Source organism: Sinocyclocheilus grahami, unplaced genomic scaffold, assembly GCF_001515645.1.
Source record: "Sinocyclocheilus grahami isolate Dianchi unplaced genomic scaffold, SAMN03320097.WGS_v1.1 scaffold152.1, whole genome shotgun sequence".
NCBI classification, from domain to species: Eukaryota; Metazoa; Chordata; class Actinopteri; order Cypriniformes; family Cyprinidae; genus Sinocyclocheilus; species Sinocyclocheilus grahami.
In genome coordinates this window covers 1,491,484-1,516,435 of record NW_015505331.1, presented here as the reverse complement: position 1 = coordinate 1,516,435, position 24,952 = coordinate 1,491,484, and the positions used below count along the sequence as shown (strand labels likewise).

Genomic DNA, 24,952 nt, shown 5'->3' with positions numbered 1-24,952 from the left:
ACCTGATACATTGCACACTGGGAATAAAAACAAAACAAAACTAAAAAATATTTATATATATATATTTCTAAATTAGCCAAAGTGTTTGTGGGAAGGAATGGGATATTGTGTCTTTAAAGGCAATTTGGTCTCTCTAGTAGGTAAAATTTCTAAAACATCAAATATAAATTTCACAACAAGTTGTGTTTTATATAGCCTTATTGTGCCATACAGATTTTGAAAGTTTGTTTGAAACTATAATACATTTTTAAATACAATTTTAAAAAAGTATCCACACATTTTTACTCCCCAAGCAGTGCAACTCAGTTCATCTGGATCATTCAGACAAACTACCAATAATAATTGCTTCTACTACTACTAATTATATAATTGTAAAAGCAGTCTATTAACGGGGGGAAAACAAACAAGAAGGCTAATAAGGTGATAGGTACGAGAAGAAGGATTTTAAATAGTTTCTTTCGATAATGAATAAAAATATGTGTGTGCGAACTCGTGATCCGCGTCGCGCTCGCGTACGCGCAGACCGCACAGTGTGCGTCTCTGCTTAATGTCGCTGAAGACGCTAGAAAGTGGGCGGAGCGAAAAGTGTCAGTCCAATCCGGGCTGCCGTGCGCCTGCTCTCCCGTGCGCTCACGGAGGCAGTGAAAACCTCCGTTGGGTATATGCGCTCGCAGATGTCATGTGAAACCCCGCATGCTTGCCTTCCCGCACAACTGAAGAGTCCGAGCACCGCTTCACGCACCTGGAATGGTTTTGCACAGTAGACTTTGACTTTGACGAGACCAAACTTCACCACCTAGGATTTTGTTTGTGTGTTTTTTACTCTGGTTTATGTTTGTTTCTTCATGACTGACGCGTTCGGGAGCGAGTCGCCACCACTATGCGAGGTAGGAATACAACTGTTTGTGACAGCTCATTTGAATAATGAAGTATAGAGTGTCTTTTTATTCTCATCCCAGAGTTCTGTCCGCACAGTTTGTCCATCATCCCTGGTGCTGCTGTCTGTTTCATAAAGTCATACTGACGTGAGGGGGTTCGATTTCTGGTCTATGATACAGAAATCTGTCAGATTAACGTGTATATAGATTTTTAAAAAGTCTGTTTTTGGTCTTTTTTTTTTTTTTATGATTTAGAACCCCAGAGAGTCTCGTGTTGAATGAGTGCACGCGACAGTTCATCTGAGACAACTTCACTCCAACTTTCCTAAAGATTGCATTTTATTTATTTATTTATTTGTAGCCTATGAAGACTTAACACGGTAAATGCGTTGTCTTGGGCTTTTAATTGAATTTAGCCTATGTGCGTGTGAGTAATTGCAGCTTCTTTCTAGACTGTTACAGATGAACAGATTAGCAGGGGAAACAGCTGCATCAAAACTTATTCGTGTTATATTTTAAGTGATGTGGGAAGTGTTTTAAAGCAGACCACCACGGCGTGGGTAAAGTGGAGTTAGTGTCGTGCGTTCTACTGACCCATTTCCGTCAGTCACTCGCCGCTGCGCGCTGCGCGCTGCGCGCTGAAAGCGTCGAGCCGAGATCACACACGCTTTTCGGCCTCTTTGCAGTTACACCTGTAAAAAAAATGGAATTAACGAAAGTAGAAGTGTTTGGAGACTTTTTCCTAAAAAAATGTAAAATGATATATTTCAATTATAAAGTGTAAAAAGGACAGAAGAATGTGGCTTGTATTTCATTTGAATAAAGACAGAATACTTCAGTGTCGTAGTTCATGGTTCAAGTGCAACATACTAATGCTCTGACTTATTTACTAAAATACTTCAAAGATATTTAAATTCCTATTTTAGACTGTGGATGATATTTTGAAATAGATATAAGCCTGCCTTTTCTAAGAATTTAAGAATGTATAAAATCATGTTCATGTACAACATTTACAGTTCATGGCCAGGTCTTTATCATTGCATTGAAATATGTATTTAGATAATTAGACAAAACAAATTAAAGATGTTGAACTGCTAATTAAAATATGGATTAAAAGATTTTTTCTGATTGACAACTGATTGGTTCAAATACATGTATATTGTAACCAATCTTCTGCTGTTTTGGTTTCGATAGTTTTCGATTCATAGTAAAATATTTAAACAAATACAGCACACAATGCACGCGCATGGCAATACACGAAACAACACATTCTGATATATATATATATATGCCGACTTTTCACAAGTATCTATAATCTGTAAGTTTCTAGGCAGCTATTTTTTTTTTTTGCTTCTTCTTTGCAAAGAAATAAGTTTAGTGCGCATGACCTGGGAAACCCCAAAAACTCAGTTCTCCATCTCTGTGTCACAACCTATACACGCCCCCAAAGCACCTCTCTGCTTCTCTTTCTGTGCCCCAGAGGACCGTGTCAGAATGAATCACGTCAGTATCAGGGGCCTCTCACCGAGCCCGACTCTCTGACACTGACACTGTGCCTATAGCACGGGACTCATGTTTGCAAATAACAATGAAACATGCAATCTACATACAATCTTGTAAAATGTCCAGTTACTTTTGAGGTTTGCATGGACATACAAATACAGCACACAATGCATGCGCATGGCAATACACGAAACAACACATTCTGATATATATATATATATGCCGACTTTTCACAAGTATCTATAATCTGTAAGTTTCTAGGCAGCTATTTTTTTTTTTGCTTCTTCTTTGCAAAGAAATAAGTTTAGTGCGCATGACCTGGGAAACCCCAAAAACTCAGTTCTCCATCTCTGTGTCACAACCTATACACGCCCCCAAAGCACCTCTCTGCTTCTCTTTCTGTGCCCCAGAGGACCGTGTCAGAATGAATCACGTCAGTATCAGGGGCCTCTCACCGAGCCCGACTCTCTGACACTGACACTGTGCCTATAGCACGGGACTCATGTTTGCAAATAACAATGAAACATGCAATCTACATACAATCTTGTAAAATGTCCAGTTACTTTTGAGGTTTGCATGGACATCATTTTTAGAAATAGGATATATTTTTAGAGAACCAAATATAGAATTTTTAGACTAGATTACTGTCTACTTCTTTTAAATGTCAGTGACAGGACGGAAACAATTGCTATTATTTGTTTTAATTAGTTTATCTTATTATTATCATAATTTGTGCTTTTTATATTTACGCTTCATTTTGTGTGGTCCGACGTCAGAGAAACATTTTAGTCGATATAATGAGAAAAATTAAATAGCCTAAATCTTTCATCTTTTTTATTAAATATCCATTGTACAAAAAATATTTTTATAAGAGGTAGAAAATTATACAAATTATTTTTTTTTTGGTACCTAACATCACTAATGCACTAGTTAGTTTGTTGTGTGTTTTAGGGTGTTATTTTGTGTTCACATAGATGTGCGCTATTGGTTAAAACATTTATCAGGTTGCTTCATTGATCAGAGATGAACTTGCAGTGTTTTCCAATGCATATATCTGATGGACTGTGGTACCCAATCTAGTAACTCTAGCTCTGCATCCACTCCAAACCTTTTCTTCTCCATTACAGTGCACAGTGCTGCTTCAGGGCTGGTGTTAGTTTTCCCACAACTCTGTCACACGCAGATCACGTTCAAACTGCGTTTGTACGCACACACATGTACAACACAACACAACACATATCTTGATTGCTGTTTTAGTTGTTTGACTTTAAAGAACAGCAAAGAAACATATCTGGCCTGTGTTTACTTCATATCTGGCCATAATTTCCACAAATGCCTCTGAGCTGCATTGCTTTGTCCATGCTCATTTTAGTCTTTGCTGCCACAGACACAAAGAGAGACAGTAACGCATGAACTCCCAATGCCAATAGCTTTTAGCATCACATTGGCTTCCAGAGTGAGAGGCCATCTCTCCATCGACCTGCTTGATGTTGCGTGGCTCAGCTCGTAGAAGAGCAGGATCAATATACATGGCCTGCTCAACCATGAGCTTTATTCCTACTGTAAACTGTAAACCGTGTGTATATATATTATAGCTGTGTAAAGTAGAGGATCCATTTGACAAATCTTTTGTCCCATCAATGTATGTGTGTAAATATATTGCTTACCAAAGTGTTGGTTTTTGTTCAAACAAGTGTGTTTTCTACATTGAAGTTCAGGAACGGATCAATAAACACAGTATTGTTTGTTTGACACCATACAAATTACCACATAGCAGACATGGATTACGCATTGCAAGTCTCTAACCAGGCAGTAGGCCAACAATAACTTGGTAAAACTAGCAATAACCAGCCGCTACGGCTACATCTGGTGTGATCAATGAATTAAAAAGACAATAAAGTCTTGATATAGATATAACCATGAAATTGCAAGGCAGGGCCTATCCGATCTTTCAATTTGAAACCTAGGTTTGTAATGCTACTAATATCATCTGGTCAGTTGTTTGTTGTAGCTGCTAGTTTTTTCCTTTTTGCTTTGCTGACTAATGGCTTGTACTTACGTAACCTGTGAAAGATTACACAAAGAAAACCAAGAGATGTAATCCCCTAAAGTGAGGCAGAAAAAGAGTTGCACAGCCAGCACAAATCTAATCCATTTAGTATATTGCGTTCTTTATTCTACACTCAGTTTTACGGGCCTTTACACTTTAAATAATAAATTCTGGATGCAGCGTAATTGCCTACATACTGAGATCTGAGTTTACCTTCTAGCTGACCACATAACGTCAACCAGATGACTTGACATCTCTTTCTGCGTGTGAGCGTGTCGGCTTTTGTCCCCTGTAGTGTTTTTGTAAACGCATCTTGAGTATCGGCTGGGAATGTGTGGACTAGAGTATGTCATCTGTTTGCTGAGCCCTTGTTTGAGATGGTTGCGTGTGCATGAGAGAGCAGCTCTGAGAGAGGCTGAACTGTAAGGCTAAACATATCCTTTTTATGTTTGCATTTTGCCCTCTCTGTGGTATTGCAGCAGTGGCATTTCTGCATGTTTTCTCTGCTTTGCTGCGTGTCGGATTTATTAGTTCTTTTTGACTGGTCTCACCCTTCACTAGGTGTTCATTCATTCAGTAATGTGTGCTTTGGAAAGTGGCACCTGGGGCTTTTGATATGGTGCAGGAGGGGTCTGGGGAGCTGACATCAACGGAGACCATTCTCAAACATGACAATGATGTTGCATGCTGAACATGGTCATTTTTGTTTGTAAGGTTTATAAATTAATGCTAGTTTTGTCCAAAAGTCGGATTCAGTGTGATATGTATAGTGTCCAGAAAGTAACTTTCTGCTGAAAGGCTTACTGTTCCACTGCAGGCACAGAGGAAAGAGAAACTTTGTTTTATGCTTTAGAAAGAATTAAAACACATAGTTATGTAACACAGAAATCGGATCTAGAGTAGAACTAACTCTCTCTCTCTCTCTCTCTCTCTCTCTCTCTCTCTCTCTCTCTCTCTCTCTCTCTCTCTCTCTCTCTCTCTCTCTCTCTCCCCTGTGTGGTGTTGGTGTGTGGGGGCCCTCTTTACATGGAATTAAATTGTGGCCTAAGGCGAGCTATTACCATCCCGTCCTGAGAGGAAAGCCGTAAAGAGGCATGCAGAACACACACACACACACACACACACACATACTCTACGGTATATCAACATTTAGAGAACAGGCATTTTGATTAATAGCAGGCCAATTTATAACTATAACTATAAATCTATATTTAACTGCTCAAAGCACCAGATGTTTCCATGCCACGTAATATTTTTTAAAAAATTGCGTTATCCCAAACCAATAAACATATTAGTACAGATATTTTAAAAATATAGAAATCAGATGCATGCCAATTCAATTCAAATGTTCAATTAAAATAATTAACCATGGGTTTTATCAAATATTAATATTATAATTCGAAAGAGAATATCACTTTTGCTATTTTTGAATAACATCTTTTAATTTAAAAATACCACATGAAGCCATTTTTAAAGTTACCCAACAAAACATTTTTCACAGTGTATGCCTTCTAATAGATTCAATTTAATGACCTCCTTCTTCAGCATTACAGTGCATCCATATATACGTCCTTTGACCAATCATGTAGGATTATGTAATTCTGAAGAGGGAAGAGCGAGAGAGGACACTGTCCAAACACCCAGATATGACACGGCTATGCCTCCCTTAGGCTGAGTGACTTACTAACCCACTTTAAGAGTTAACACATACATACAAACACACACATAACTCATTGGGTCACAGTGACAGACCTCGCTCTATGAAGCCTCTGTGTGCGCCAGTATACTCTCGCTTTCAGCTAGAAACAACCTATAAACACTTATCAAAATAAGTAATAAGATGCAGTATGTTCACTATGCATACAAATAACCAGTAGGTTAATATATATTCTCTGAGACTGTAATAAAGCATTTTGTGTCACGTCTTGCTGATTGCTTATCATAGTGAAAACACTTGAACTTATTCATTCCAGCTTTGCACACGCAGACATACACACAGGCAGTGTCTTAAAGGAAAGTTCAAAGGTTGATGAGGTCAATGAGGTTGTGTTGGTGGAGAGCGGGCAGGTCATGAAGGTCAGAATGATGGAGTGTGAGTTCCTTTGTGCCTAGTAAATGGTTACACCCCACAGTATCAGAACGGACTTTCACACCGTTTCTTAATTGTGCTTCTTTTTTCTGGGTTCCACCAGTTCAATTTTGTGAATTTCTTTGAGATAAAAGATGCAACAGTTCACACTGACAGTGATAAAATCATGTCTGGTAACGGGAGTCTCTGTGTTGCTTGCTAGTAGGGGTTCTTTCTCGACTGCTTTAACTCACTGTATTAGTGCATGTGTTATTCACCTCTTAGGGAGACACAACAGGCGAATAGGCTAAAAACAAAACAATATTCCAATAAAATGTTAGATATTGCTATGAAGCTTTGCCAAGTTATTGCATCATTAGAATTTTTTTCTGTATTACAAATTGCCCCCAAAGCATGCTAATATAAAATATTAGACAGTATTTAAAAGACTGTTTACACACAATGTGTAAGAAAGAATCAGAATTAAAATTTTATGTAAATTCATCTCTATTATTAATCATGTTTGAGAACCTGTGTGCAAAGTTGGTTTCTTGGTTCTTTCATGTTTAGTGGAAGCTGAGTTGACAAAATGACGAAAAATTCTAATTTTGATTCATTTGAATTGAGTTGAATTTAACGTCTTTTGAATACAGTATAAGCACTAATTTAAATTTGTATTTCTGTCATTATTGTTACAGTGTGAAATTTCTTAAAGCAATAAATCAATAAATACATAAATACATACATAAATTAATTAATTAATTTAAAAAAATGTTTGCCTTAATTTTCCTGATGTCTACCAAGGACATACACGGAAATATAAACAAACTACAGATCAAAAAGTATACCATTCAGCATATTAGAGTGATTTCTGAAGGATCATGTGACACTAAAGGCTGTAGTAAAGATAAAGACAGATAAAAATTTAGCTTTTATATTACATTTTAAAAGATATTAAAATAGAAACTCTAATTTTGATTCATTTGAATTGAGTTGAATTTAACGTCTTTTGAATACAGTATAAGCACTAATTTAAATTTGTATTTCTGTCATTATTGTTACAGTGTGAAATTTCTTAAAGCAATAAATCAATAAATACATACATAAATTAATTAATTAATTTAAAAAAATGTTTGCCTTAATTTTCCTGATGTCTACCAAGGACATACACGGAAATATAAACAAACTACAGATCAAAAAGTATACCATTCAGCATATTAGAGTGATTTCTGAAGGATCATGTGACACTAAAGGCTGTAGTAAAGATAAAGACAGATAAAAATTTAGCTTTTATATTACATTTTAAAAGATATTAAAATAGAAAACAATTAGTTTAAATTATAATAATAATTTACAATATTACATTAAAAAAAAAAAATCTAATGATTGCAGCCTTACCGAGGATAAGAGACTTTTAAAAACATTCAAAAACATTTGAACGGTAGTGTATATGTTTTACTGGTATATTTTCCTAATAATTTATCTTGAACAAATATGTTACAATAATGATTTGCAATAATGAGCTTCAGTATTGCAGTATACAGTGACTGGTTGAACACACATTATGTAGCATAGTGTTCTGTAATTTCAGATGTATGTTGTTTTATATACTTCAGATGTTGGATGTGTGCCAGTGTGTCCCCTTCTGTAGCCTCATTGAGGCGGCCAACCACATCTCAGATCAAAGATGCCCGAGTCTGGCACAGCTGATGGCAGGCCAATGGGGAAATGCCTGCAGCCTCATCAACAAATACATATTCTGCACTAGAGATAAAATCCCAGCAAACTGTGGCACATACAGTAGGGAGCACTTTCTAATAGTCTACTCTTTCATTCAAAAATGTATAGAGATGCATAGACAGCCAATGTTAGTATTATTTTAGCATAATTAAGATACTATTATAGTTTTTATTATTAATTTAAAAATCATTTAAATACACTTATTTTTATTTTCATTGTAACTGTAGTTAGTTTTACAAGTTTTGTTTTGTGTTTTTGCCATATCATTTTTTTATATGTCTACACTAAATGAAAAAAATATATATATTGCCTTTGCAGCTAGCTTAATTAAAATAAGTTTTTGATCATACTTTATTTTAAGGTCCAATTTTCACTATTAACAAACCATTAACTACGACTTTTGCCTCAATAAACTCCTAATTTGCTGCTTATTAATAGTTAGTAATGTAGTTGTTAAGTTTAGGTATTGGGTAGAATTAGGGATGTAGAATATGGTCGTGCAGAATATGTGCTTTATAAGTACTAAAAAAACAGCCAGTATGTTAATAATAAGCATGCTAATAAGCAACTTGTTAATAGTGAGAATTGGTCCCTATACTAAAGTGTTATGAAGTTTTTTTATATAGTATATTTTAGTTCAATGTTTATTTTATTTCAAGTAACAAAAATTTTTTTTTTTAATGGTTTTAGGTTTAGTTTCCGTTAACTATAATAACCATGTGGGGTAAAGTTATATATACTTATAATGCAAACATCTTTGTTTGACATAACATAAACGAGGCTGTCAAATATGTATCTGAAGGTCAGTGATAAAATTAGACTATACTAGCATAGAAAGCACAACGTTACACACAGCAGACTAAAAAGGTCTTCCGTGCAAGCATGTAGTGCAGATGACTTCACCAAAAGGACCTGAAATGTACTCGCAATACACAATTTCTGTCACGGGGTTGTGGTTGTAGTGAGCGCACGACAAAGGAGTAGGCGTAAAGGAGTATTTTTAATCAGCATCAACCACATAAACCATTGAAAAATAACATTAATCCAGGACAAAGGAATGACAGAAACTGAGGGCTTATAAAGGGCAGGCAACTAAGGAGCAAACGAGATGATTAATACAACACAGGTGGAAACTAATGAATGATGATTAACTAAATGAACAGGAAATGAACCAAATAGGGGCAAACAGGAACTAAACAGAAACCAACACGTGACAATTACTATATGTTAGTCTATAAACATTCATTTTAAAATTAATTTTAATGTATGTCAATGTGCTAAATAGATGTGCTGGGACAGAAAAAAATTAACAGAATAAAAGAGCCTTATTTCTTTGCTAAGCAAGGACACACAGAGCAAATGCATTTTGATGGATCATTAAACAAACCTGGGTTTCAAAACAATATATGCTAATAATTAGCTCATTTACATGATTTACTAGAACCCAAATGCTAAGGATTCCATGTCAAGGATTATATCAATAAGCCAAGAGACTGTCCGGAAGATTAGTTATGCTGTAGGAGTTTCATACGGATGGAGTGGGTAGTTCTGCATGTACAGAAGCTGGTCTCTTGGAAACTTGAAGATTTAAGATGCTTTTTAAGTAAAGATAATGCAGGTGGTCAGATACACGCATCTAAATATTTTAAAGGACTGAGTGGTGAAAAAGTGGATTAAAAGTGGATTTCCCTGTGGAATTGTCCTAATTATTTTCTTAGCAATACACAGTGGGATCAATGTTGAATCAGAATGCTAATGTTGCTGACAGGGAAAGCTGTTTAGTACGTGCCCAGGGCCTTCATCTCAGAGTCCTTCCCTGAAGGAAATGATGTAAAACATGGATGAACACCACATGCTGTCGCAGGCTGCCCCTCTGCAACCACCACCCTTTAGGCCACTGTCAATCTGGACAATGTGCCACCTAATGATGACAAGCTGCCATTACACGACCCTCTCACCCCAGCTCACTCCTAGACCTTCAAAAACGCATGCACATTTGTCTGGGATGGACAATATCAAGCATTTTGAGTATGATTGCATCCTCTAATATTTGTCTGTATTATAGAAACATGGATTGTTGACATGCTCACAAGAGTGAGTGCTGAAGATAATCTCCCACCTACACGATGTATTAGTATCACTGTTTAGCATATCCCAACAAGGCTTTGGAATATCATTGGGCCAGATGCCAGATGACAAAACAACACCTTATCATATGCGTACAGGCAAGATTTACAACAAAGACTTCAAATGGCCTTCCATCTGCAGGCTAAAATTAAAAGACGCCGACATTATCAGTACATTCACCTGAAGGAATGCTGCAAACAAGGTTTATGGGTATCATTGAGGCAACTGCCAAGTATCATCATCATCACCATCTCTAACTAATACACAAAAAATACAGACAGAAATCAGAAGGAAGCTGTTGGTGCATTACTCTGAAGTTATACATCCATCACATCTTCAGGAGAGAGCACAAGTGATGATATTATCATTTAAATTATGAATTACAAAATTATTGCATTGTGGGCCGTGTTGGTACACATCTGTCACCCAGACTGCAAATATTTATTGGTGTTCTCCAGCGTGTACGGGTGTGCAAGTGGTATAATAATTTAAGTTGCAGGGGTGCTCATATCCACTTTAATGAAGCTAATTAAAGAACTATTTAGAGAGAGAGGGAACTACTTATTTACTTACTTTCTTCTGTTGGACATAGAGTAAAAATGTTATATTTGAAGAACATCCTGACCACTCTTCTCCATATAATGAAAGGGAATAAGGTTGTCAAGCTCCACAATTACAAAAAAGCACCAAAATATCATAAAAGCATCAACTGAAACCATACAAAATTATTGTTTAAACAGGAAATTACCTATGAGTGAAGATAAAAGATTTTGGTTAAAATTTCATTATCATTATCATATGTCTTCAGAGTTCTTGAATATATGGATGTCAATTTACATACATTTCCATGATCGACCATAATCATTTAATCGTTAACCTTAAACTCTTAAACCCGATATGGGGGTGCTGCTAAGTTATTGTCATGTTTCTTGACAACCACTTTCTTAACCAATTTAATTGCTTAGAAACTTGTGTGTTGCATATGAACCACATGCATCTCAAAAGTGTTATCATTTAAATTATTAATGGCAATTATTTGATCATTAATTAATTATTTGCATCCCATATGGACTACATTTATGCTACTGTTATAGTGCTTTTTTTGTTATTTTACATACGTGTACATAAGACCATTGTACGTTTTAGATAATGAGTGTGAGTAAATAATGGCAGAACTTTCATTGGGTAAACTATTCCTTAAATAACACACTCTCATATGTGCAGTATGAACATTATACATGCAATATACACAGAAAACATTTTTGTTTTGTTCCCACTCAGTAACTTGTGTGTGCTAAGCTGCTGTCGCTAACTGTGAGACTAGCATGTGCAGTATTCCGCAGCTCCAGTCTGTCCTCAGCTAAGCCTGCAGAGCTGAGCTCCTCTTAACCATGGAATCGCCAGCACTGCACTCCCTCTCTTACGTAACCCTCTGATAGGCCTAACCCTTATGCGTAACAGCGGACAGGGGCAAGGAGCCTGCGAGAACAACCACATGCTTGTTTTTGTTCAATAATAGCATTGTTTATGAATGTATAACACGTACACTAATTCTGATTCCTTGGTTCTGCACTGATGCTTTTTGACAGATGCAAAATGCACACGTCTTGGGGTAGTTAAAAAGAAAACGAATTTGCAAATCTGTTATGGTTTTAGCAACACTAAGATGTTACAAATCTAAAGAGGTAGTTAAATCCGTCGCTAACATCCCTCTAGGTTTTTCTATTTACATATTTCATCTCGTCCTTTTAGGTTTTTAATCCCTTAAGGAAGACAAAACAGTATAGGTACCACAATGACAAATGTGCAGCGTCGTTGTATTGGTAGGGATGGCGATGACATCATGTCCTGTTGGAATCTTATGGTGGTGTGGATGATTGCTCTGACAGGCAGACTATACAGGCCTCCTACCCACAAACCCGGGGAGGCTGTGGTCGTCTTGGCAACAGTGACACAGACACGGACGTCTCCTTATTTCATATGACAGGTCTACACACACAGGCCCTGTGGCCATTCTCACACAAACAGACATTCAATATATTAATTCAGACCAAAACACACTCATACTCAACCCACAAACCATTTAAACATACATAAACTGAACATTTCTCAACTTTCATCTGTAATACATTCGTAGATTCAAATTTTGGCTTGATAGTAACTAAACTGATTCTAACACAACATAAACACATGCAGCATGGCATATTTTATCGATGGTCAATACTGCCATGGCCTAGAGAGCTAGCGCCCTGCTTTTAAAGGGCTATAAATAACTTCATGCCTGTTGTGTGCAGTTTAAGGTTGACAGAGTTATTTACAACACCGTTTTTTGTATGAATGTGTTCACAACAGGTTCAGGTCTCAATGCTCGTTTGACCCAGTTTAGCTCTGGCACTGGTCAAAGTGGGTCATGAGAGGAACCGGTCCAGTGTTCAGAGACTGGGGCCAATCGCGAAGAACTCACAGTCCTCGTTACCACGCACAAAGACTGAAGATTTAAGTACCAGGGCAATTTTACACTGCTGAAAACACCACTCTGTATTATGTGGCCTTAAAAGCAAGGACAGGGTGTGCTAGTTTTTCTTTTTGAATAACTATTTTCACATGTTTTACTGTGTCCCCGCAGATGATAATATTAGTGCCTCAAGATGAAATGCTGTGATTACAGAATAATTAATAGTTAGTTAACAGTCTGTCTGTCTGTTATTAAAAATAGTCAAATGTAGTAAATCAATTTGACAAAAAGACATTGAAATGTATTAAAATACATGTAAATAATGTATTACATTTACTGAGGTATTTTTTGTAGTTTTTGTAGTTGTATAATTTCCAACCATTCGTCTATGGCTGCACAATTAAATGGATGGTTCACCCAAAAATTCTATCATGAATTACTCACTCTCACGTCGTTCCAAACCTATAAGACCTTCGTTCAGCTTCAAAACACAAATGAAGATATTTTTGATGAAATCTATGAGAATACTTTTTGTGCGCAAAGAAAACAAAAATAATGACTTTATTCAATGATTCTTCTCTTCCATGTCATTCTCCGCCACCAATCACGGGAGTACCACGACGCATAAGTGTGATACTGCTGAAGTAGAACATGCATGCGCTGCGCCTTGTTTACAAGCAGAGGAATACACACGCATGCATCGTGGTACTTTGACGAATGGCGGTGGAGACTGACACGGAGGAGAAAAATTGTTGAATAAAGTCATTATTTCTTATATATATTCTTTGCGCACAAAAAGTATTCTCGTAGCTCTATAAAATTACGGTTGGACCACTGATGTCACATGGACTATTTTAACAATGTCCTTACAAAATTTCTGTGCATTGAACGTGGTAGTTCCCTTTCTGTCTATGCAGGGTTTCGCATTTCATCAAAAATATCTTAATTTGTGTTACGAAGATGAACAAAGGTGTTATAGGTTTGGAACGACATGAGGGTGAGTAATTAATGACATAATTTTCATTTTTGGGTGAACTATCCCTTTAACCTATCCCAGCAGAACACTACAATTTTCTTCCTAGTATTTTTTTTTTTTTTTTTTCTAGCTACAATTGCCCATACTGCTTCGCATTTCATACAGGGGAGACAATTCAAGGTGACATTGCTTTGGAAACGCTTGTTTGTGGTCCCTGTAACTGAGGGTCATTGGGGGCAAACACCCACCCCCATAACCACCAAACCCACAGACACTGTGGCTTAAGTTTAGTGTGCTAGACTGAGACAGGAAGAACTACAGCCCAGACTAGCCACAGCTTAACCAAGCAGCACTAGTTAATGTATGTGTGTGTGTGTGTGTGTGTGTGTTAATCCCATTACACTGCCCACAGTATATGTGTGTACATTTAACCTTTCATATATTAATAAATATTGCACAAAATCGCATATTCACATATAATTCATAAAACATGTGTATGCATATACAAAGTATGAATACAATATACAAACTGGTCAGCGTATAATATATACACTAGCCAGCCTCTCTGAGTTTATATTCTCACAGTCAGATTAGCAGCACACACACAAACACAACTAGAGATGCACTCACACTTCCAAACCTCTGAGCTTCACACTGCGATCTCGAATCAGGTGTGCGTTTGCATCTGCAGTGCTTCTGTCTGAAAATGAAGACAGATATTGTAGGTAAGAGAACATTTCAAGTTTAAAGGGGTCTTAGTTTGTTTTGCAGTTAAAAATGTTCACTTCACATTCAAACAAGTACAGTAACATTTCATTTAGCTCTTTTATCTAAAGCAAACTGCTGCTCTTAATAATGAATTTGGCAGGTAACAAAAATTGCGTTTGTGCTTTATGCATTTTGTAAGTCATTTTTACAAACAATGCTTAATGCTTGATTTTATTTGTTTTTATGTATTATCTTATTCTTTAATTCAGTTTCCTGTAAACTGTGCAGCGATGGAAATAAACTCAACTCAAATGTAAAATTATTGTCAAAAAAAAAATCTATGAAAAAATGTAACCGTTTTGGTTATGTTATTTAATCTAAAGAAAAATATGTGTAAACTAATATTGCAGTCAAATCTTAGCTCATAATGTTCATTACTGACATATGACTATTAATATTGTGGTCATTTTTGGCAAGTTTTTTGTGAGTGAGTGATGGATCTTGCATGGAACTCACTTAGCAGTTGGCTGTACTTCTAAACTATATCGGAATCGCATCTGAGACTGCTGTTGCATTTGTTTCATTAGCGAGCTGCTTGGACTAATTGCGTGTTCCTTTGGTCCTAAAGAAAACAAAATCTAAATGCAAATGTACAAGAATAAAATTGCCCATAATAGTAAGAGAGAAATATAGCATTTGTTCTTCTTTGTACATTCTTTATGGCATTATAGGCCGATGTGAATTTGCGTTTGAGTGAGGAAAGATTAATTGAGAATTGCTGCATCAGATAAGCCAGTTGAGAGCAGGGGAACAAGCATGTGTAGAAATAATTTAGGATTAGATTGGGTGGCTAATCTCTTTATTGTGAGTATGCAGTCTCAGCAGGGAGATGGGTTTCTCTCTCGGTCTTCCTTTCCCTCACTCTCTTTCACTCTCTCAAAGGTTTTCTGTCTCCTTTTATCTTTCCTTTTACATTTCCTAGTGATACGTGCAAGTGAAGGGAAGGTTGGAGCTGAGCCTCTCAGCCATGTATTTGTATTTGGTTCCTCATTAAACAACTTGCCATATTCTGGTTATGTAATTCAGTGTGTAGCTTGCTCCTGCCTTTGCCTTATACATGTGCAAGGTTGTTTTCATCACGGAAATCTCTCAAGCATCATGCTTAAAATGGATAATGGAAGCAGAAATTTTGACAAAAGCACAGGTGAGATCCCATTCTGGTGGACCTGAGACAAATGCAGCATGGGGTTTGGACTTTGACTCGCATCTCTCAGCTGGCCTAATGTTTCCCTTTTTGTCTTCAAAGACCCACAGATTACAAAATGTCAAAGTGTCTTGACACAAATTTAAAGGGTACATCTCGGTTCGTTCTAAAAGCGAAGTCACTCTTAGAATCAAGATGGTCATTGTCTCACCTGAGAGGAGCCCTGATGTGCATCCCACAGTCCTTATCAAGCAAACAAAGGCATATGGTTACGTAACTCTATTTTTGTTTATTTCTGTCTATTTTCAGCCCAAATTGAAGTCATACCATGCAAAATCTGTGGAGATAAGTCATCAGGCATCCACTATGGGGTTATCACATGTGAAGGCTGTAAGGTCAGTGAAAGATGTGCCTTTTCTTCTGTGCATTTTTTAGTCATCATACAGGTGTTCCAGCCATCCATGAAAAAAAATTGTATTTTGTTTTGCAGGAAAACTATGTAAGCATTCTTAAAACCAGATAAACTTATCCAATGCAGATTTACTGTTCAATATTAATACTTAATTTCAGAGAATGGATGATTAACGATAACAAATTATATTAATAATATTTTTTTCATTTATATACTCTTTTTATTCTAGACCTGGGGTAGGCAAGTTCAGCTCCAACCCTGGAAAAAAAAAACTCACCTGCCTTTAGACTTAGCAATCCTGAAGATATTGATTAGCTTGTTCAGGTGTGTGTGTGTGTTTGAGTTTGATTAGGGTTTTAGGGTTGGACAGCGGATCTATAGGACCGAACTTGCCTACCCCTGTTCTAGACAGTACAGGCACATACTCATGGACAAGTACAAAGCTGTCACTGGGGCTGTAGCCTACAAAAGTTAAAAGGTACATCTTTGTGCCTTATTTACCTCTAAATGGTACATATTCGTACTTTAAAAGTACATATTAATACCTAAAGTGTACAAATTAGTACCTTTTGAAAGGGTGTCACCCTAGTGACAGTTTTGTACCTCTTTTTACTTTTTTAAGAGTGTATAATTTTTATGCAAGTAACTTATCTAAATTTTCTGTTGTTGTGCCCACTGTAGGGTTTTTTCAGGCGCAGTCAACAGAACAATGCGTCCTACTCCTGTCCCCGTCAGCGCAACTGCCTGATTGACCGAACGAACCGCAACCGCTGCCAGCACTGTCGGCTCCAAAAGTGCCTGGCTCTGGGGATGTCCCGGGATGGTTAGTAATATCATATTCTTTCTTACAAACAAACATAATAATCAGCTGCTTGTCGACAAGCTGGATTGATTTTATTGATCACTTTTAACCTGCACTAATCTCATTCATTTTCATTCGCCCTCCTCCATATCAGCTGTTAAGTTTGGCCGCATGTCCAAGAAGCAGAGGGACTCTTTGTACGCAGAGGTTCAGAAACACCAGCAGAGGCTGCAGGAGCAGCAGCAGCAACAGACGGGCGAAGCGGAGGCCCTCGCCCGTGTTTACTCCTCCAGCCTCACCAACGGCCTCAGCACCCTCAACCATGAAATTGGAGGGACGTACGCCAATGGTCATGTCATAGACATGCCCAAGGGTCAGCCGAATGGCGCTCCAGGGGGCTACTACGGCATGGACTCCACACAGGCCAGCCCGGATCAGTCTGGACTGGACATGACTGGAATGAAGCAGATCAAACAGGAACCAATATATGATCTCACCCCTGATCCCAACCTTTTCACCTATGGCTCCTATCAAGACAGCCAGCTAGCACCTGGAGTGTCCATGGGGGAATTAGGTACGGAATTAGGTGTTCAAGTTCATGGTTCATGTATGTATGTTTAAAATACTTTCTAGCGAACACATTTACTTTGGTTGCAAGAAATAGTGGTCCTATATTTGATTTTACTTGCATTGCATTTAAAACTCAACTGCAGTCATTTCCTGTCTTCACAATTTCTGTTTTTCTCTGTACCAGACCGAATTGCACAGAACATCATAAAGTCCCACCTGGAGACGTGTCAGTACACAGCGGAGGAGCTTCAGCAGTTAGCCTGGCAGACGCACTCCTATGAAGAGGTCAAGATGTACCAAAGCAAGGTGCGAGGTCACTCCCTCAATGAGCAAAGAGCTCAGGTTACATGCTTAAACACTTCCTCTGTCCCTGAATCTCATTCACAATGCCAGGTTCTCAGTCGTACATTCATTTACATGCTTTTACACCTGGTGCTGACTCTCTCATCTCTCACCCTTTAACTCCTCTTCGCTCGTACTTGGTTCCCTCTTCATAGTCAGATTGCACGCTTGAGATCAGAGTTCATTAGAGTATCTCAGCCCCCTGGAGCTGATCCTATCCAGCTTTCGCACTGATATAGAGAAAAAGAGAAAGCCAGAGACCTAACGGATTTAGCTAACAAACACTCAAAGCACAATAAGGGAGGGTGCCAGACGTACTACAAGCCCTCTTCATTTCCCTGTGTCAAATGGATTATGGGTAATTACCGAGAAGCCCTTTGAAATAGTGCCTATGAAGATTCGCTATACAGGGAGAGAATTGCAGAGCTCACAAAAGCAATTTGCTGATATCACATTTTCAGTATTCTGTGTGCTCCGTCAGGATGTTTCATAAATGGGAAACTAAAAATTCTGCCTTTTTTGTTGCAATTTTTCATGAGTACTGAAAATTGCAATCATTACTTTTTAAAAGTAAATTAAAGAGTCAAAGTGTACGTTACAAAGAGAAAGATCTACATTGAATTCAGTTTCCTGTAAACTGTGTCAACTCAAATACTGTTTTGTTTCACCTCCATGTTTTACAGTTAATTAATATTAATAAAGAAATTAATACTTTTATTCAGCAAGGATACATTAAATTGATCAAAGGTCCTTGTTAAGACTTTCACAGTTTAAAAAAAAACTTTCTCTTCATCAAAGAATCTTGAAAAAAAATGTATCACAGTTTTCATTGATACACTAATAATAAGAATAAATGTTTATTGAGCACCAAATCAGCATATTAGAATGATTCCTGAAGGATCAGTAATCTATTGAAAACTAAGAAATCTACTGGCTTCTAAAAATTCAGCTTTTTCATCCCAGGAATAAATTACATTTTGAAATATATTAAAAATATAAAATTATTTACAATTATTTTAATAAAGCCTTTAAAAAACAAAATGTCCAGACTCCAAATGTTTAAACCTTAGTGATATTTGTGATTTGTTTAAATATTTTTTGGGATGTGATTAGACAATGACAATTATCAACAATGATATTAATTAAAATATCAAAATATCAAATATCAATTTCAATGCATCAAAAAAAAATTCAATTACTGCAATTATTAACAGAGGAAAAAACTTTCCCAGAAGCATGCAATCATTTATCCTGAATAAGTTACAGATGACAAGCTTATCCATGAGGTCTGTATGTGTGTGTGTGTGTGTGTTTCAGACACGGGACGTGTTGTGGCAGCAGTGTGCTATACAGATAACTCATTCTATTCAGTATGTGGTAGAGTTTGCAAAGCGCATCACTGGCTTCATGGAGCTTTGCCAGAATGACCAGATATTACTGCTGAAATCAGGTGAGGAACAGTCTCTGCTAAACTCTTTTGCATATACATACCATATTGCTACTGTACGTTGATTACGATTGGCCTGCTTAACACTTTTCTCACATACTCAGGTTGTCTGGAAGTAGTGCTGGTCAGAATGTGCCGGGCATTCAACCCGCTAAACAACACGGTTCTGTTTGAAGGGAAATATGGAGGCATGCAGATATTTAAAGCTCTAGGTACAACTACTTCCTATTCGCTCTCATTTATATGACATTTTCTGCATCATTTACAAAATGTACATGATATAAAAATAGCTGAACATCATGTTAATAAAACTGCATTAATTTTAAATTATTAGTGATAATTTAAGCATCTAATCTGACATATATACCTCCTGCAGGCTGTGACGACCTGGTCAGTGCAGTGTTTGACATAGCCAAGAATCTGTGTTCACTGCAGCTAACGGAAGAGGAGATTGCCCTGTTTTCTGCAGCAGTGCTCATTTCTACAGGTCAGGCCTCACTTCAAACCTGTCGAGTAGTCAACTTCTTAGTTGGAACATAAAGATGTGTTCATTGAGTATTAATGTGGCCAAATCAAAAATTTTGTATGTTTAATTTATATTACCGTCTTAGTCCTACACATAATACCAGAGAGAATTCTCAGTATTACTGCAGTGCTTTTACATCAACAGATATTAATAGATGATTCTCTTGCATTTCTAGACCGGCCATGGTTAATGGAGCCCAGGAAAGTGCAGAAGCTACAAGAGAAAATCTACTTTGCCCTGCAGCACATCATGCAAAAGAACCATCTGGACGAGGACGCGCTGGCCAAGGTAGGACGTCTCAAGTGACCATGACATAGTTCAAACAGGAATTAATCACATGACTGATATAACTCAAATAGATTGCTGTTTTGTCATGTGACCCTTATTCCTCTGTACCTCCTTCTGCAGCTGATTAGCCGGATCCCCACGCTGTCGGCTCTGTGCACTCTCCACACAGAGGAGCTTCAGGCCTTCCAGCAGCTCCACCCAGAGACGGTTAACATGCTATTTCCCCCCCTCTATAAGGAGCTCTTCAATCCTGACGCCGCTGGCATCATGCCCAAATGACCGCACATGCTCACACGCATTCTTCGCAAAGTCTTTCATTCAGCAACCGGAGGTGTCCCAGAGGATGAACCCTGTGTCGCAGCATCCGCAGATTTTGCAGCCACAACAAAAAAAAAAAACTTAACTCTAGGAATGTCCTGCACTTCAAAAATCCAACTCAATTTCACCGGTACAGTCATAAGAATGTATATATGCGCCAGCAGCAAAAGGCGCCTTCCATTTGACCAGAAATGTACAGACTTTTGGACAATTTAAGCTGTCTTTAAATTGGGTAAGTTCATTTGTTTGTTTGACTTCTCGCTCTCTTTTTAATATAAAATACTGTTATATTGAAATGAGATGGTGGGGAGTGCATTCAAAAATGATAATGTAGTAATTTCTCTAGTACAAAGCGGTATTCCAGTATTAAATCTTGTTCTGTTAATATTTTAGTCATAATTTAAATATGACGGTGGTCTAAAAGGCCCTTACCTTGTCTATGTAATTTTCCGTATTTGTTTTGTAGTTTTACCTGTACATAATATGTGAAGTTGAAACTGGTATAAGGTTAACGGGGGACTAACTTTGTTTGGCCACGTTTAAAAGCCTTGTCTGGGCTATGTAGATATGTCTAAACAGCACCACAACATTAATCCTACAACTAAGGATTTTTGAAGTGGAAAAATAATTGATAAAAGTATAGAGATATATATTTTACAAAAATTGTATGGCCGATTACCATCTTGTCAGTCATAGCTGCAATAACAGTTTCTGTAACTGCTTAAAAACAATCCAGTCAAATGTGACTTAATGGAAAGCCCTCAGAACTGCTTCAAATCTATAATCCCGTTTGCTCTAAATGCCTCAAAATGCTGTTTTTACTGCCACACTGCCAAAACTAATACAGCACTAGTGTAGTGGAGCTGCAGCCGTCTGTCTGTGATAGCATAAATCGCTAGGACATGATCATTTACTGCCACTGATATGAAGTCAAACTCATCTCTTTTCTACAAAATTCATAGAAGATTCTCTGACTTTAGCAATAATGTCTAATATGTGGTTACATGCTGGGTCTGTGGTATTCTTAACTTTATGCTAAATGTAAAGTACTCATCCTTAATTTGAACATCAACTTATTTAGATATTTATTAGATATGCATAGTTGAAGATGAATATCTGAAGTCACTAAAAATGTATCAATTCCAAAAAAAACAGTCAAGGAATTTAAGCAATCAATTGGAACATTGTCTTATTTTTAAAGATGCTTTCAAAATTCCATTGGAATTTTTAAACATAATTTGGAACTAATCCTGAAAGATCACAATCAAATAGGAATTCCTCTATAAAATAAGATGCTATAGTGGATAAACGGAAATGTCTATTTTTCATGCTTTTATTTATGTATTTATTATTTTATTTATTTACTTTAACACAAAATTGCTACATTTGGGACAAAAAAAAAAGGAATATGGTTCTGATTAGGTGATTGTCTTGAAATTTAGCTGGTTAAGAAACTATTTTAGCAAAGCAGATTTAGTCTTAAACAACCACAGAGAAGTTTCCTGTAACTCAGAATTGCTGAGCATCCTTAACTTGCTTAAATCCACTGTTAAAAGGCTTTGTAAAATCTTAATGCAAGTGGTAAATGACAATCATCTTTGATTACTCACATTGCAGTATAGAACAACAAAATGCAGCCACTGTAGGAAAATAGTAGTTCTGCAAGGGCAGTTTGGGTTTTGGACTCTTGATCCAAGGTAAATCTTATAAAGTACTATCTCATACCACCAGGTGGAGATACTGAGAGCGCTTTTCATAGAACAACAAAATGCAGCCACTGTAGGAAAATAGTAGTTCTGCAAGGGCAGTTTGGGTTTTGGACTCTTTTGATCCAAGGTAAATCTTATAAAGTACTATCTCATACCACCAGGTGGAGATACTGAGAGCGCTTTTCCCCTTCTCTTGACCTGTACTCACAGGATGTAAAGCCATATGTGTTTCTTGTGAAGGAAAAAAAGAAACACACTAGCTAGGAGTTGACATTCTAACCGATCAGTGAATTTTTAGTACGTCTTGATGCATTTATATTGTCAAATGCACTTGAAAGCACTTAACAATGAAGGATTAATAACTACAGATGGTATTGGTATTAAATACATGCACAAATGAAGTCTGCTGAGAAGCAATCATACTACCTGTTCAAGTCCTCCTACTGAACCATATGCTCTCAGCCCAACTTTTTAGGGAATGTTTCCAATTCCTTCAGCTTCCTGTTCAAGACAATCATTTCTGGGTGCAATTTTTCTTGCCGCCCATCTCAGGGACTTCTCTTTTAATGTTTTCAATAGAAAGAGAGTACTATTTTAAAAAATATGGACATTTTTAGGAATAAAATACAATCACAGCAGTTTCTTCACATACAAAACCTACCCAGACAAGGCTTTGTTGTGTGTGTGTGTAAAGCGTATACCTATTGTTGAGAGGTGAAACAAGCTTGACTGCGAAACAGGCCTCGCCGCACTGCATCGCTTGTTGCACGTCCCAGCAAACAGCTCTCTCTCTCTCTCTGTAAATATCAATGTGCAGCAGCGTACTAGCAACGGTGCCTGTGCTCCAAATTAAAACGTTGTAATTATTAAGCATCTCCTGAAATGAAATGGATTCTATGTAAGTTAGATTATTTATACAGAGCATAACTAAGCTGCTCTCTAATTCTATGCTCATTACAGAAAATGGATTCAGTCAGAAATCATTTTAAAGTTATGATGAAGGCTTTTTTTTGTATTAGACTGTGAATTGAGGGCGAGAGGAATTTGTATCTATTTGAGAAGTTCAACACTGTTAGGTACTGTAGCAATAACTGGAAGCATTTACTACAGTCATCTTTGCATTCTAAGATTGTTTTTATTTTATTATAATTATATTATTATTAGCCTATAGCCTATTGTTCAGTTACTCTTGCATGCTGGTTCATAATAATGAAACCTTAGGGCTTTTGTGTTTTGTTTTATGTGATGCTGATGGAGGGTGGCAATGGGGAGGGGGGTGGAGTTGGGCTCGGGCTCGTTTTACTCTGAATGTTTGTGGGTTGGTGTTGACGGAACACAACACACCCTGTTCATTCTGTTCGCGCACACAGACACAAGCACAAAGTATTTCTTACTGTGTAGGAATAAAGCAATGTAAGGGCATTGAAGGTCAAAACATACTCTACGCAAGTACGTGAATGTGGACGAAAGCTCGACTTCACTGATCGTTGCGCACAACTGTGCTTTTTTCTATTACGGTCTGCTCTTTCTTTGAAGTCCAATTCTATTATTTCGGAGCAACAGTTAGTTAACGTCTGTTTATAACAACTTACCTTAATAATAACATCTGGTTTAATGTCACAGACATCTGAATGTAACTTTATCGCTCTCTTGAGGTTTGTTATCGCCGCTAGACCAACGCAAGAGCTTACGTTGGAGTGCGTCGACTAGTCTGCGCATGCGTACTTTAAGTATGTTTCGGCCCTTACAAATTTGTTGATTAAAGCCTCCTATACTGTATTCCGCTAATCGAGTAGGAATATATCAGCTAGGTATACACTAGTCCTACGCTTGAAATGAAGGAAACAACATGTCTGTGTGTGGTTTTGAGTGGTAAACCTACATTACCACTGATGGCTATTCTACTGAAGTTCCAAACACTACTGATGCATACTACACATTTCAGTTTTTTTTTCTTAAATATTTTTGTTAATTTATGAATCGGAATTTGTTTGTCTCTCTGGATGAAGAAAAAAAACAGCAACAGCAAAACAAAGGTAGCATCTGTTACCAAAACCCTTACGACTGTACTTAGTGTGCAGAATCTTTTTATGTACTAAATATGTAAACAATTTTGTTTTCAAGTGCCATAGCTAGTGTAAAGTGAAGCTGGATGGCATACGGGGTAGATGCTTTACTGTATAAGTTGTTTACTTGAGAAGCAATCAAAAAGTGGAATTCAGATGCAAGTGTGAATATTCAGACAACCAACTTGTTCATGGAGAACGGGCTCTGATTTGACAGAACTTAAGCACATGTCCACAATACAAGTGAAGCGCATGTAGCATGGGAGAGTGGGGGGGTTTCTGTTAACTTGCCAACAGTGTGAGTGTGAGTGTGTATGTATGCGAGTTGGACAACAGTGTAGGGTTTATAGCACTTTGTGTGATGGACTGAATATGTGTGCTTGTACTTGTATGAGTCGGGGTGGGTTGAGCTTGATGTGCAAACATTGTGAAATGGACATGTACAGTACTGATTAATCGAGACCTTAAAGTGTCTCCTCCATGTTGTATATACTAAGCGAAGGACTTAAGTGATTTTTGTTAAATTCTATATTTTATGGCTTTTGTAGACATTTCTTTGTGGGATAAAAAAAAATAAAGAAAATTTTATGGATGCAAACTTGTCTTCATTCGATTTCATTTAACGTCTTGTGTTCAAGGAAAAAATATCGAAACTTCCTCAAAAAACAAGATGAATTTATTTTAGAAGCAAAAGTGTGTAAGATAAGAGAATAGATCAAAAAGTGTATTTGCTCTTTGCAAAGTTTCTAATTGTAATTTGTTT

At 37.2% G+C, this 24,952-nt stretch overlaps 1 protein-coding gene across 2 annotated transcripts; it reads left to right on the top strand.

The window, feature by feature from the left end:
- The first annotated feature begins 636 nt into the window (after positions 1-636).
- Positions 637-21,744, top strand: LOC107592316 (nuclear receptor ROR-beta-like). 2 transcript variants are annotated; one of them, XM_016281792.1, is made up of 10 exons: positions 637-887; positions 16,019-16,104; positions 16,803-16,944; positions 17,078-17,497; positions 17,678-17,799; positions 19,153-19,285; positions 19,387-19,494; positions 19,659-19,769; positions 19,984-20,096; positions 20,217-21,744. In XM_016281792.1, the coding sequence occupies exons 1-10, from the start codon at positions 881-883 to the stop codon at positions 20,373-20,375; spliced, it is 1,401 nt and encodes a 466-aa protein (XP_016137278.1). In that variant the 5' UTR covers positions 637-880; the 3' UTR covers positions 20,376-21,744. The 2 variants fall into 2 exon arrangements, with proteins under 2 accessions (XP_016137278.1, XP_016137277.1); XM_016281791.1 differs by lacking the exon at positions 637-887 and adding an exon at positions 14,421-14,522 and having other exon boundaries at positions 20,217-21,743.
- The last annotated feature ends 3,208 nt before the right edge of the window (positions 21,745-24,952 follow it).

Excerpts from the sequence above, each read along its gene's own strand:
- LOC107592316 (XM_016281791.1), top strand. Across the intron at positions 16,105-16,802 it reads TCACATGTGAAGGCTGTAAG|GGTTTTTTCAGGCGCAGTCA; the intron begins GTCAGTGAAAGA and ends TGCCCACTGTAG. Across the intron at positions 19,770-19,983 it reads AGCAGTGCTCATTTCTACAG|ACCGGCCATGGTTAATGGAG; the intron begins GTCAGGCCTCAC and ends TTGCATTTCTAG.